At 45.9% G+C, this 13,832-nt stretch overlaps 1 protein-coding gene across 1 annotated transcript; it reads right to left on the reverse strand.

Moving 5' to 3' along the window:
• Window positions 1-972: 972 nt before the first annotated feature.
• On the reverse strand, window positions 973-11,313 carry LOC142563327 (uncharacterized). The gene is made up of 3 exons (XM_075673887.1): window positions 10,951-11,313; window positions 5,204-6,483; window positions 973-3,296 (listed from the first exon to the last, which is right to left on the reverse strand). The coding sequence occupies exons 1-3, from the start codon at window positions 11,311-11,313 to the stop codon at window positions 2,936-2,938; spliced, it is 2,004 nt and encodes a 667-aa protein (XP_075530002.1). The 3' UTR covers window positions 973-2,935.
• Window positions 11,314-13,832: the final 2,519 nt, after the last annotated feature.

A 13,832-nucleotide genomic window follows, 5' to 3' on the forward strand; every position in this document is an offset into this window, starting at 1 on the left:
AGAACCTCATGCTCATCATGTTTATTATAGTTCTTTTAGCCTTATATCCTTTAAGCAGTTTTATCATTACATTTTTGCTTACTTTTATTTGCGCCCCTCCACTGTTCCGCTTTGCAATGAACGGCGCCCGCCATGTTACTCTAAAAATGTGTCACTGTTTGCACCGGGTGGGCGAGAAATATCAATGCGTGAATCAGTGTGGAGATATGGACTTGTTGGTACGTCATCTTGAAGGCTTTTCCGGGCAGCGCAATTAATTCGTGAATGCAAAGAACAACACGCTCACACAACACTACGCGCCTCTTGCTCTTCTCTGCGTCGATATGGTAGCTGCGCTACACGGTAAAACGTCCAAGCGCAGTCGTGCTTCAACATACTTTTTGACAGAGAAAAGAACCTTCCAGGCGTCAAGCTTGAGGGAACGAATTGTAGCACGTGCTGTATGTAGAACTGTGAACTCGCTGAGGAGAACTTTACGGCACGTGACTTGAAACTTCTGTTGGCCAAATAACGTTGCCGATATTGCGCCTCACGCGGGAACCAGTGGCAAACTGTTAGCATGGACACGTACAAAATGAGTCTCAGCTGCCACAAGCTCTGTTGGACTTGAACGCCACCTTTGTAATAATTGACAGGCCTGTGATCTACGATGTAGAAACACAAAGTTAACGTAGTGGGAAAATGAAACCCGAGGATTTTCGGCGCACCTTACTACATCGTCACCGTAGCATCAGCGCACGTTGACCTGTGCCGTGGTGACGAATTTTCCGGATAGAAACGCCGTGAACCTTTTTTTTCTGTGAAATTTTTGGTTTCTCTACGACTCACGCTGCATGAAACGGCGCAAGACTCTGCGTAATGTTGCACTATTATATCAACCATGTTATTTCTCTGCTGTTTGCAGTGAAGCTAAAACATTATTTTTATTTTCTGTGACATCGTACCGATAGCATTTCAGCAATAGCTTTTTTTAGTTAACACCCACAGCTGTTAACCGTGAACTTCACGAACAGCAACATTTAGTGTTGGCACCCTCTAAACTACAAACAGGATGCACCTTACATCTGGTGCACAACGTTAATAAAGGCTCCGAGCAAAGACGGACAGCTTTGTAAACTTTGTTCGCAGAGGCAAAAGTTAAGAAGCGATTTGTACAGGTTTAATAAATGGGTGAAGCAAGCGAAATGCTATTTTAAGGATAAGTGAACGGAACACGCACATGTATTGGTTACCATTGTCGCCATACAGACACAGGATTATAGTGGCGCTAGCGGTCAGCGCTTCTTTACTGAGAGCTCTTAATGTCTAAAAACAGAACATAAGCAAAAGAACTAAGGACAAGAAGCTGAAGAGCTATACGAAAGTACGGGATGCAAGTCCTTAGTGGTGTTTCGTCGAGAGCCGCTTCAAACAAGCATGCTTTAATGAATTCGGTTGTGGACATTGCGACAAACGAGCCACTGAGACCATTCGGAAGCAGAGATCACGCTCACGAGTCGCACATTTGGGCATGCTGTACACACGGAAATCTTACCCATCCTTAGGAGGTCGTAGAGCCAGCCGGCGTGCTAATCACCTCATGATTTCATGTAAAAGACCAACAGCAATTCTGTTAAATAAGCACTGTTACAAAGGGGTTGACATTGTTTTGAAGAATAGTATGTTCCCTACACATCGCAAACAATGGGTGCGTCATTTTAGACTCTACGGTTGGGTGCCGCATCGTACCCACAATAAAGATTGTTAGGGTGTTTGGCCTAGATCCGGCCTCAGTAATTTCATACATGCGTGTACATAGTACACGCCTAAATACATCCTAACGGTTTGCATGGGTCCACAAAAATGTCTCCAACAGCATAAGAAGAATGGTCCTGTAACATAATTAATCTTTTGCATTCGTGTATACATAAGGTTGCGAGAGGTAAGAAATCGCGATACATGAATGCACGCGCGATCACATGACAGTTGACTGCAGATGTACTGTGTACATGCAGTCTGCACTCTCGATGCTTTTTCTCAAGGAACTGGTGCTGGCTTGGAGAGTGCTGTATTGAAGACGAAAAGAGTGATTAGGAGAATACGGACAATGCCCACAGGAAGCGGGGCAAGTAGCGGCAGTTCACTGAGATAACAGCAACGCATGGTGGACATTGCCACCCGTTCAAAGGTAAAATGAAGTAGAATGATATCAAAAGAGTATGCATTATAAACTACAGGTCTGCTATCGACAATGCTTGGCACTAATAAATTCATTTGCAACATTTGCATACTTCTGACTTAGTGTGGAATACGCGGGCGAGTAAAACAACAACTTGGTGAAGGGGCTTCGAAGAAGTGGCATTGAGCGGCTTCGTTGACACACACCAACTAAACAAGCGCCGTAAGCAGTTGCAATAAACCGGAAAGTTGTGCGAGTCGGTGAACATTCATAATTGTAGCAGCGCGAACAAAACGACGACAGAGTGAAAGGATGCAAGACGAGCGCTCTTCCTGTATCTTTCACTCCGACGTCGCTTTTTCGCGCTGTTACCATTACAGTTGCAATAGCTATACACTTCAGACGGGGGTAAATGAGCGATTGTCATAAAGTACATAGGCACCACAGCAGCCTTCAAAATACTATCAAGGCAATAAAAAGTTATTTCATTTTGCCGTACCGACGCATGGATATAAAAAAATTAAAACAGAAGCAAATACAGCCAGTTTTGCTAACAGTTTCGAACACGAATTATTTACTGGTCGAGATGATTCACATCTGCTTGCGCGGCCTCCCGACAAAACACCATGAGAAAGAGATAACATGCTCGCCGTTCTTTCACTAGGGCCAACGTGCTAATCATTTTAAGTGAAACTACCTTGCGGGATATTGCCAGCTGTACGATTGCCTGTCAACATGTTCACAAGAGAGCTAATGGCAGACTCGCCAAGACTGGCATCAAAAGGCGCCGCGTGTGACGGCGACATCCACGCAGTCACTCGTGTTCCGGTCTTCGCTCCTCGGCTGGCACCGGAACGCAGTGGCAAAGTCGGGATCGTGGACGATGGGCCCCATCACCGAACCCGGGGGGTTGTCTGGGCTGCACCGAAAGTAGGCATAACGGGCGTAGAAGAACTGCGCTTCAGACATGCGGTACAGGCTCCAGGCGCTCTTCATCCGGAACCACTGAGTCCTCGCGATGTCCCCGGCGGTAGAACTTGCGGTCGCGGCCAGCGCGGCTATGCGCAAGCCCATGGTCAGCGCCAACAGGTCGTGGTCGCCGTACTTGAGTAGATCCTCTACCCTCACAGCACATTCCCTACATCGAAAGTTGACGCCTGAGTTAGCTTCAGAAAAATATCCCTTGCAAATAGCTGCCAACAATTAGTTTAATACAAACCCATACCAACTTCGACATTTTATGATTTAAAGGTCACCAACGCTATATAATTTGGTAATTCAGCCATGCGAATGCTTTTGGTCATCTTGTTGAGGAAGCAATATGCAGGACATCAGCGGCTTTAGTCATATCACTACCTAAACTATTTCAACCGCGAATACTGCGCCTAGAGGAGGAAGGACTTGGCGCAATAGATGCAACCAAGGAGCCATAGTAGCTACGGGACTGGTTAGAGCGAGCGCAGGTGAGCGCTCACGTCACTCTCCGGTTGTGACGTCACGTCACTCCTCTTCGCGCCTGCGCAGAGGAGGTAGCGCACCTTTGTGCCATTGATATATGAGATGGCTTGGGCGATGACGTCACCGGTGATGCGGCGAGTGCTAGTGCGAGTGGACTGCCGTGCATGCGGTCAGCAAGCGCGCTCGATAGCGAAACCTGTGCCCTCTCGGAGAGAACGGGCGCACGGTCGGCCATAACCGGGTGGTGCTGAATCCACATTCGGGACTAGTGTGTGACGGTAGTTACGCTCCTCGCGTTTAAAAGCGGTAAACGAGTGAAACGTCGACGCAATCGCAACGCTACAGATTATGAAGCTGCTCCTTGAAGATGAAGACCTGGCGAAATGCATTCATTCTACTTGACCTATCTCACTCACATGTAATGGGAACATGATCAGCCTCCCCACTCCCTTGCCAGCGATTATGTAGCATCGAAGATAGCAACATTTATACAGGCACTATATACACATGGATACTTTACTGAGACACTAAAGTACACCTATTTCAGGGGAACCATATGCCACCTGTAGAAAACGTAGTGTCGAACGAAATGTTACACATGCTGTGACCTAACACCGGCATGATACCGTAAGCCAGTGGTGCGAGTATTTGACGGTGCCACTGGTGAAGACTCAACGGGACTTCAACACAGGCTAATTGGGGCATTTCAGCGGGGGTTGCAGAATCGCACATGCTCAACTTGAAATTTCAACAGGCACACAAAGGGCGCATGACATCTAAAATTCGCTACTGGCAACTTATATTGGGCCATCGTGTAATTTAAAAATCGTAATGCGAAAGGCCTCTAAGAAGGCTATTATGTTTATAAGGTGCTCGCTCATACCTTGATATTTTCAGATAAATACTTTGTTCGATTTTATACCCTGCAATCCCATACATGCATGATCATTCTAAAGGGGTTGTAAGTGCCCAGCAGTTGTTCTGAGGTGATCATGAAGTAAACGTCAGTTTCTCGAGAGGCTTTTGTTGCTCCTTGCTACCTTTGCCATACTAGCTTCTTGAACATAATCTGCGCAGCGCTACAAGTTACTGAAGTCCGTTTGGCGGAAGCCACTGTTGTATGCTGAAGACAGAATGGCTACACATGGCTTTCATGCAGGTACAAGAACAAGGAGGTCCCTGTAACCCCTCCTCCGCCGTCACCACGTATGTAACGAAGTACCTTTCAGGCTCTGATGGTGACCCGTAGGATTGGAGATAATTTTGCAAATTTATTCAATTTCCGATTTTCTGGTGTTTTGAGCGGATCAGAGAAGCCATCGTAGCCGTGTGGGCCTGTCAGAGCTGATAAAATGGCGAAATGCGACAGTTTGCAGGCTAACACCCTGATTACGCAATTGTACACGTGAGTACATATTGAGCATTTTGCTGAGTGTCGCCATTTCGGATTTTTTGAGCCAGTCGGAGAAAGCATTGCGGCCATGTGAGCCAATGACAGCGGGCAAGACGTCGAATTCCACAAACTGGTGGAATTGGCGTCTGCTATAGCTTCCCAGGCTTGACGCTAACTAACGAGTAGGATCTTACCGAAAAGAATGCAGCGCGTCTCGAGTATTTTCAGACCAGCCGTCCCATTTCTCAACCTTCCGCCACATCAAGGAGGCCATGCGACTTGCGATCACCGGAGCATCAGCGAGCAGGGGATCCGTGGTACCCTCGCTCATCCAAGCGTAAGCGGATGCAGTCACGTACAGCGTCCTCTGGTCCACAAACAGCATACGGTTTATCGTCAATTCCCGCGAGCTGTCAAAGAAGACGGGCAGCCCTCGTCGCAGCTTTTCAGTTTTCGTGTTGTACTCGAAGCTCATAATGCGGAAGATGTTGCGCACGAAACCGCTCTTGTTCAACACGGGCATGCCCATCTCCCGCAGGACGAGGTCCCTCGGAAGCATGAGGGACATGTTCTGTACGAGGCTCTCAAAGTTCGCCGTGTCGTCGCCGGCCGCCACGAGCCGTCTGAGCGGCTCGTAGCCGATGAAGCTCCGGCGCGTCGCCTCGAAGATTGCATGCAGTTGGCGGTCCTTGTCGGCGCTCGTCAGGGCAGCAACGTAAGTAACCTGCCACATCTCTAGGCAGCGGTGCAAGTGGTCTCCACAGACTTCCCTAATAGTAGCCGTCGGCGAGTTAATTGTTGCGTCACCCTGGACGAGTAGTTCGATGGTGTCCAGGACGAGGTAGACCAGCACGTAGCAAAGCGACAAAGGCTGATTGGCGACCTTCCACAGGCGTTCAATGTCGTTGAACAGTTGCGCCTTGGAGTCCACGATTACGGATTCTACGGCGTCCATGTCTATGCCGAACTCGATAAATATGGCCTTGAACTCCTCGGGTTCGATGCCTCCAAAGGCGGCGAGAAGCTCGTCCCAAGTTGTGAAGCCTGGTGCAGTGAACCTGTCACTAAACAGCCGCCCCCACGCGGCAATCTGCTCGATCGTGCAGTTTGCGCCGATGTGCGCGTTTACTGCCGATAGTGCGGGGGCGAAGCAAGACTCATCGCAGAGCCCCTTGTACGTGGCGATCTGAAACAAGTTTCTTTGGATGTAAACATCGGTTCCGCCCAGGAAAATGGCGAAACAGAAATGGAGAGTGTACCGGCCCTGCACTTCCAGTGCGAAGCGAAGTAGTTGGGCTTGGCTCATTCGCTTGGTGGTGTTGGCGATTTCTAAAACGGCCGCCACGGCGTCTTTCAGTCGCATATCTGGCTGCCATACCTCCCTGATGCACGATTCGTAGAACGCTTGAAGCGCCGCAGCGGATTTCGAGCTGTAGTTCGAGGTTCCCGTCATGATATGCGCATCGATGTCCCACTGCAAATTGAAGGACGTGCTCATTTATTAGCACTTAGAGGTTACTTAGAATAGATTGTAACAGATTTGGGCAGCAATAAGGATTGGGTTATGCGATATTATGTTCGAGTAAAGAAATAGGTGAGAAGTCAAGGCGTTTGGCATGTCATGTAATATGGCTGAACACAACTATGCCGTGAGATAGCGTGTGATAACTTCGAAAGCGGAGTATTGAGTGGGGTACTGATAGTAGGTCTGCATGCTTAGGGTGCTTTAACTTCATGCAGCAGGGTTAATCGATATCTTACAGGGAGCCCTTTAATTTGCCGAACACCTATTTAAACTTCTGCGGAAACTTCAGCGAGTCCCCAGTGGCTCATTCTGGTGTTCACAACAAAGGAAATAAGCTACAGTCTTAGAATTGAAGAGCGCTAGATTTACTCAAGTGACGATGACGAAATGGACATCATAAACAAAGGGCTATTTCTAGTTTCACTTATTGAGAACTTCGAATGCTAGATCAATATACACTCCCAATGGGCATTTCATCGGGGCCGTCTGCCTTTTCCGAGGAATTTGAATACCTAATGCCGACCTTGTTACAACATTGAAAGCGTATACCTAATACCGTCACTTCGATAATTCGTATGAGCTCACTTAAATAAGTGTCAATCGTTAATAAAATCAAATGACTAAATTTTCAAAATTGACGGGTAAGGGCTTACTAATTTAAATACCATAAGCGATTATGTACAATGCAGGGTTGCCACCCGGCAATCTTGCCATTGCCACAATCCATAGTTCCCTAATTGCGTAGTCTGCTGTTTCGACTCCCACACGATCATGCCGCTTACCTGTTTCCTAATTCTCCCTAAATCAGCCCGTACATGGCATGCGCTCTATCACACGGTTATATAACAGTTGAGCTGTCCTAAGCAGATTCATTTCTTCATGTTGAAAGTCGTCGAACTGTCGTGCTATTCGAAGTTGAGAGAAGTTATCCGAAGTTCCGAAGTTGGGGGGCGTCAATTCTTTCACATGTATTTTTCCTTATGACCTTTGTTTTTATGTGTCCATGCGCAAGTGCTGCTTATCTCCTACACATCTTCTATGCGGCTACCCAGCAATGGCGTTTCCTACGTCAAGTGGAAATACCAGTTCGGACCACATGAAATTCGCGCTCATTGGCTGTTTTCTTGCCCTCACGCAATAGCGAGAAACGGAAATGACGCTCAATCTGCTATTGGCTTGACCAGCTGGTCTTTCTGAAACTGTTGTGTGCCAAATTGTATAGTACCTTATAACAAATTCCAATCTTGCAAAGTTTGTATTCGAGGTACTGATACACAGTAATTTGTTTTTATATTCTTTGTATTTGTGCAAGCAGTACTTCATCTTCCCCCTCGTCCCCTTAGCTTCTTCACTGCCACCCTTCACCCGCCACTGTTCCTTCCCTCTCTCTCTCCGACACAAAGTTTTGCTACATGTCTACAGAAAAACGACGAAGCAGTACAATGGCAGTGGCTATAAAGAAGTGACATGCGGTGAAGAAAGACCAAATACACTTGCGTTATGCGCATCAGAAACATAAATATGTCTTAAGACGGACCCATGCCAGAGAAGATAAGTCTCTAAACCAGCAATAAAAGCGCTGACGGAGGAAGTTACGATGACTAGACTGGGTAATTAATTCCGTTCTTTCTAACTAACATAAGATCCAACTAACTAACACAAGATCAAGTTACTCGACTTCCTATTTATCGCTGGAGTGCTGCCAGACACATAGGTGTCGTGGTTACGTCACCCTAGAGAAAGTGAGCAGGCATGATAGATACCATTCTTTAGAGCAGAAAAAAACACGGCCTGCAGATAGATAAAACCTAAACATTTCGTTAGTGCTTGAAAGGCGCTCATTTTCTGTGCAATTATGTTTTAACACTTTATAGCTGGACCACGCACGTTATGGCAAACTAAACTATGATGCAGAAAAGTATAGCCTGATCACACGTGTTCTGAACGGACGTATAGCACTAATAGCTGCTAAGATAATTTTTCAGAATTATATGAAACCTCAAATAAGCACATCATGAAACACGAATGAAAGTAATAATTTACTCTTCTTATCATAAGTGTACCACGAATAAAAAATCAGAAAAATACAAAATGTGCACCTAGTTCCTTGTTCCCAACTTTCGTAAATCAGACGATGCAAAAAAAATTATGACAGTTCTTGGCGTCAATATCAGTATTCTGGCGAGCAGTAGCTTCGCAAATGCGAAAACGCGCAAGTTGCACCAGGCTCCTCGATTTTTTAATTGCACTCTGTAGGCTCGCGAAGCAATGGCTGTAAACTCGGAGAGCACGCAGAAGCCTCGTCATACTTGATTATTTCGTCCGATCAGGTTTACTGGGTAAGCAAGATAGTCTAGTGGGCGCCCAACTGACGCTAGTGCCTCTAAATGCTTTGTTTATTTTTTGGACAATGCTGTACAGTAATATGGGGTGTTGCGTAATATGTTCCAGTACTCAGTACGGGCACCTACACATGCGGTGTTCAGTATGTGCGATATTAGACTTATAGTTAAGCTTCGATCGAATGTCGGCCTGAAGTCCACTGCCTGCTCTTGTGCAAGCGAAAAACCCACACGGCGGAAACGGCTGCTGGTAATAATTTTCACAAACGCTGCCGAAGCGATTAGGGATAAAATAAACCCTCGCTGGGAATAATGCTGCACTTGATATTGGTCGAATATGATTATCCATATAATTCTCACTCACGGGCGTCTAGCATTGTGTGAGACTTCGTGAAGGAAAGCCTATATTTGGGATCGAAAAATATAAAACCGGGAAACGCTTCTGTGTCCTCACTGCTGCTGTCAATTAATAAAAAACTTTTTCGAGTAGACCAAAGCTGCTTCCTTCATTCCTATTATTGAAGAAGGGCAAGGAGTATACCGGAGGCTAGTTTCTACGTTACCTTCAGTCGAAGGTTCATGTTTCCAGTCTTCCCAATCTGCCAAAAATTGTGCAACCTGAGAGATAAAGTTTATTCTTCATTTAAGACGGTGCATGATGTTGCTAGTGGAACTATTCCAACCAAAATGTTTAACAAACCGTAGAAAACTGTCGATCAAATTCATCGATTTCTTTAGGGGCGGTAACGGAAAACTTGAAGTTGAAGTTGAAGATTACTGTAGTCTTTTTAGAGTACATCACATTTTTACAAATTTCGGGAACCAATGAAATTGTTAAAGCGTTCCGACTAGCTAGCTTAGTTTTGCTGGAGAAAAGCCTAATTTTGGCGATGTCGATGCAGATGTTTCAGCAGACTAAATTCAAATTCGAATCATACTAACTGACATTTAGCAGCATACCTCGGCTAACTATATAAAGTACCTGATGTCAAAGGTTGAAAGGGGGCTCACTGAACCGCAGCCCTCATTACCCAACTGAAGCGGTGGAGCGGATACAGCTGTCTGCCCCCCGGTGAATTAAGCTATGATCAAAGAGTATTTAGAGAGGTGCTCCCAGGTCCAGCACCGATCAACAAAAACTCTGGACTGGCAGGAGTTCATTTCAGGAAGTGTCAGATGCTCAATGGCAGAATGGTTGGTTCGGCATTTGGATGACAACGGAATGCGAGAGTAGAGGGAAAATGGCGGCCCACATTACATGCAACCGATTCAATGAGAACTGCTCTTTTTTACTCTTAAGTAATAATATTTTCAATGTAAACTTAGGCTGACGCAAAGTTAGCATTCGTCTGCTGTTGCCGCCGCTCAACTTCCGTAAGGCCAACTTGGTATCGTTAGATTTAGCGCTTCATGGTTTTACGTTACGTAGTGTATTCTAAACTAAGTGGGCACCGTTGATATCCAGTTAATATACTTAAAAATGCCAAATGAAGCCAGTGAAAACCATGAAAATATTATGGTGGTGTTTCCACAGAATGCCTTAATATCCATAGCTATTATCGATACAACGTTAAGCGATTCTGCGCTCTCCTTTTTTTAAAATAAAGATAAAGCTGGTAAATGTCGCACTCGGGATTGAAGTAAACAGAGTGACATTACGCTCTCCTTGCGTTCCTGGCATCGCTAATGATATAGTGACCGGTATTCACCACCACTTGTATCGTAAGTTTCGTTTTCAGAGTCTGGTCACTAGGACCAGCCCGCGCTCAATATCGTATGACATTTCGGTCAAGTCTGCGCTGTGTACCGCGCCGTTTTCTCCCTTCTCTCTGCTGGCCGAATAAAGCTCACTCGTCGGTTGGTCCCCGAACAGGGAAGTCGTTGTTCTTCCCTGATGCCCTCCGCGCCTCGGCTGTTAGGCCGCGTTCCGTGGGCTACTCGTCCGGCCGGCTTGCGGACGCTACTACATAATTTCTGGATGAAAAACATACTGGTACGCGATGTGCGTTCCACCTGACGTCTGGATTTCCGGGCCCTCATTCACACAACGCTGTGCCATTCGAAGGCCACTTACCAGTATGTCGTGGGCGGCGTGCTTCTGTGCGAAGCCTTGCTCGACGGCGTTCCTGCAGACGTACGCGTAGAAGTCCTCGCAGGGCTCCGCCTGGTTGTCGATGACGGCGAACAGTGTGGCCGCCTGCTTGGGACAGCAGAACGGCGTCTCCCGGAGGACGGTGTCATTGCGCCGCATGGCGGCCAGCTGTACCGAGAGCAAGACCAGGGCACAGGCGGCCACGAAAATCAAGAGGGAGCAGGAGAAGCCGACGACGGCGCCACTTGCTTCGATGCGGTTTCTTCGAGGTAGGGGTGTCGGAGGCACCGTGCGAGGACCGGTCGGTGGGGACTGTGTTCCTTGGGGTCGTTCGCTCTGGGCCATAGATTCTTCTTCTTCTTCTTCTTGTTCTGTACTCTCAGAAGTTGTTTTTTTTTGCCCTTTGTTGATGGCTCACACCCATTATGGAGAATGGGCGTACATGTGGATGGAACTCGAAGAATGTGTTTAGTACTGTCTAGAAAACAACTAAATCATGTAAGAGGATTCTAACTAATCAAGAGTAATATAAAGTGCTAGAAACAAAACTAGTAAACTGCTCAGGAACAATCAAAATTTGTTATTGGCTTAACAAGCATCCTTGTGAAAAATCCAAGCGAGAAGGCTCCCACATGTATAGATTAAGGAACTTAAATATCTATTCAATTTGTGCAAACATTGCTTCTGTGATTTTTTTCAATGCGTGTGCGAACAGGCGACAGAAAAAGAAAAATGCCTAACTGCCTCATCTTCTCAATAAAATAGCCACATCGCGGTATATTAGGCGGCAACACTATGGGCAAAACTATCTAAATCTGGGTTAAAAAAATCGAGCGTAATTGCATATCTCGTGAATGAAGCGGCCATTCGGAAAGTTTATGCGGAAACAACCGAGATAATAAGGCCACTAAGGGTCGCTCTTGGTGGGCTATCTGCCATTTCATTCATTAATAAATGTTCCTTGATGGTTTGGGCCCACTTGAGTCATATGAATTTTAAACTAGCAGGTACTAGACAATGGAAAGTTTGTAAAGTGTAAGGAACACTATTTGCAGTGAGTGATGAACATAACAATCAACTAACTGGTAATATGACAGATGGTGAGATTGATTAACCTAATGTTTGGTGGTCTAACGTTAATACCAACAATCTCGGCATAAATGCTTGTTTGATGTCACAATTTCTGAGAGCAAGACGAAGGGAGAAAATGCTAATATCCCATTTTCTTTGCATTTTGAAGCATCTATTGGGACTATAGTATCAATCGATAGACGCAATAAATGATCCGGTAATATCCCATTTAAAATATTCTAGGAGAGGTGTTTCGAGTTGCATTGATGGATAACATAACAAATTATCTTTCGGGATACAAGAACACAGCTAATCGAGGAAATCTCACAGATGCGTACAATGAACGGGCCAACTAATTTATGGCAGATTTCCACCTTCGCCTCTTTTCCCCTAAGGTATGTGTTGTGACGTCGACGTAAGTGGCGGCGACAACGCGATATTTTGGCGACAAAAGTATAGGATTAATAAAGCTACCCTTTATATACACCTACTTATATAAAGCGTGTTTATGGCTGTACTAATTTTTGGAAATTGCTTTTCGGTAACCTCACAATTATAACCCCCTATACAATTATCTCGGTGAGGCCGCCATTACTCATACATGAAATTGAAGTGCCTAATTCAATAATTGACATAATTGGCCTAATTCACTTTTTAGTAATTTCTTTCCGGCACATCTGTCAATGTGCAAATTTCCACTCTTGGAGGGTACAACTTAAGAAAAACAGCAGTTGGCAAAAAAAGCACATAAACCAAGCGAGGTTGTGTTACTTTGCCAGCCAATGAGACAAGTGTGGTCCCTAGAATATTGAAGCAAACAAAATCGCCGTCATGCGACCTTTTCAAAATGGCGTCGGACTTGATATACCTCCGCAAAGTGTGCTGTTCTTGAAGAATCTTTTCATCGGCGCAGCGATGAGGCGTGCAAGAGACATGGCCAAAGTGTATGGAGTCGGAGCATTTCACTCTCCAAAAGTCCGCGGTACAGTTCATTCCACTGCCCAGTCCGTTTTACTCATGGAAGTTCACTGCCAACTGAAGTGAAACTTGACAATAAATAATGGCAAGTAGACGCTCGATTTTGTTTTCTATGTTGTCCCGTACTAGCGCAGTTCAACCAAATGTTAATATGCACAAATGAGCCCCGCTAAATACACTTCTTGAGACTAAACAGTCGCAGCGACGTGACACAGCATTTTCGATGACCTTGCAGTTCCTTACTTTCTAACCGTAAAGCCAGGTCTCTTCGCATTGATCGTGACTTTTGTATCAGCCGTTAGGAAAAATTTTTTTAGAGAGAACTGCTATTCCTCGAGTACTCAACCTAAACTGAATTGTATCCGTTCGTTCATCGCATGCTGAAATTCATACATTTAAGGTCAGCCTATACACGTTTCGATGTAACTTTTCGTAGTTGGACAGGACCACTGAAGAACCGCTGTCACCTTGCTGGTGTCCTTTCCGAACTGGCCGCTGGCGTTGCGGGCATCTTTTTGAGATGGCTCAATTGTCGAGCATTATCCAAAGGACCCCAATATTAAGCTAGGTTTTATAATTTCCGGGTGCTGTGCAACGGTGACCGCTGTCGTTGCGGGCTCACTCGGCTGCTGTGCCTGAGGATGGGTTCAATCCTTGCTGCAACGGCCGCGTTTCGATGGAGGCAACACGCTATTCGCCTGTATACTGCGCGACGTCGCTACACGTTAAAGAACTCCAGGTGGTATAAATGATTCCAGAGCCTCCATGGAGCCGTCCCTCATTATCAATGCGTCGCTTTCGCCACTGATCCAGTG

The sequence above is a fragment of the Dermacentor variabilis genome, chromosome 11 (genome assembly GCF_050947875.1).
Source record: "Dermacentor variabilis isolate Ectoservices chromosome 11, ASM5094787v1, whole genome shotgun sequence".
Taxonomy (NCBI): Eukaryota; Metazoa; Arthropoda; class Arachnida; order Ixodida; family Ixodidae; genus Dermacentor; species Dermacentor variabilis.

Coding starts and splice junctions, on each gene's coding strand:
- LOC142563327 (XM_075673887.1), bottom strand. CDS start 11,313: ATGGCCCAGAGCGAACGACCCCAAGGAACACAGTCCCCACCGACCGGT. Junction 6,484..10,950: donor ACGCCGCCCACGACATACTG/GTAAGTGGCCTT, acceptor TTCAATTTGCAG/TGGGACATCGATGCGCATAT. Junction 3,297..5,203: donor GACGCGCTGCATTCTTTTCG/GTAAGATCCTAC, acceptor CTTTCGATGTAG/GGAATGTGCTGTGAGGGTAG.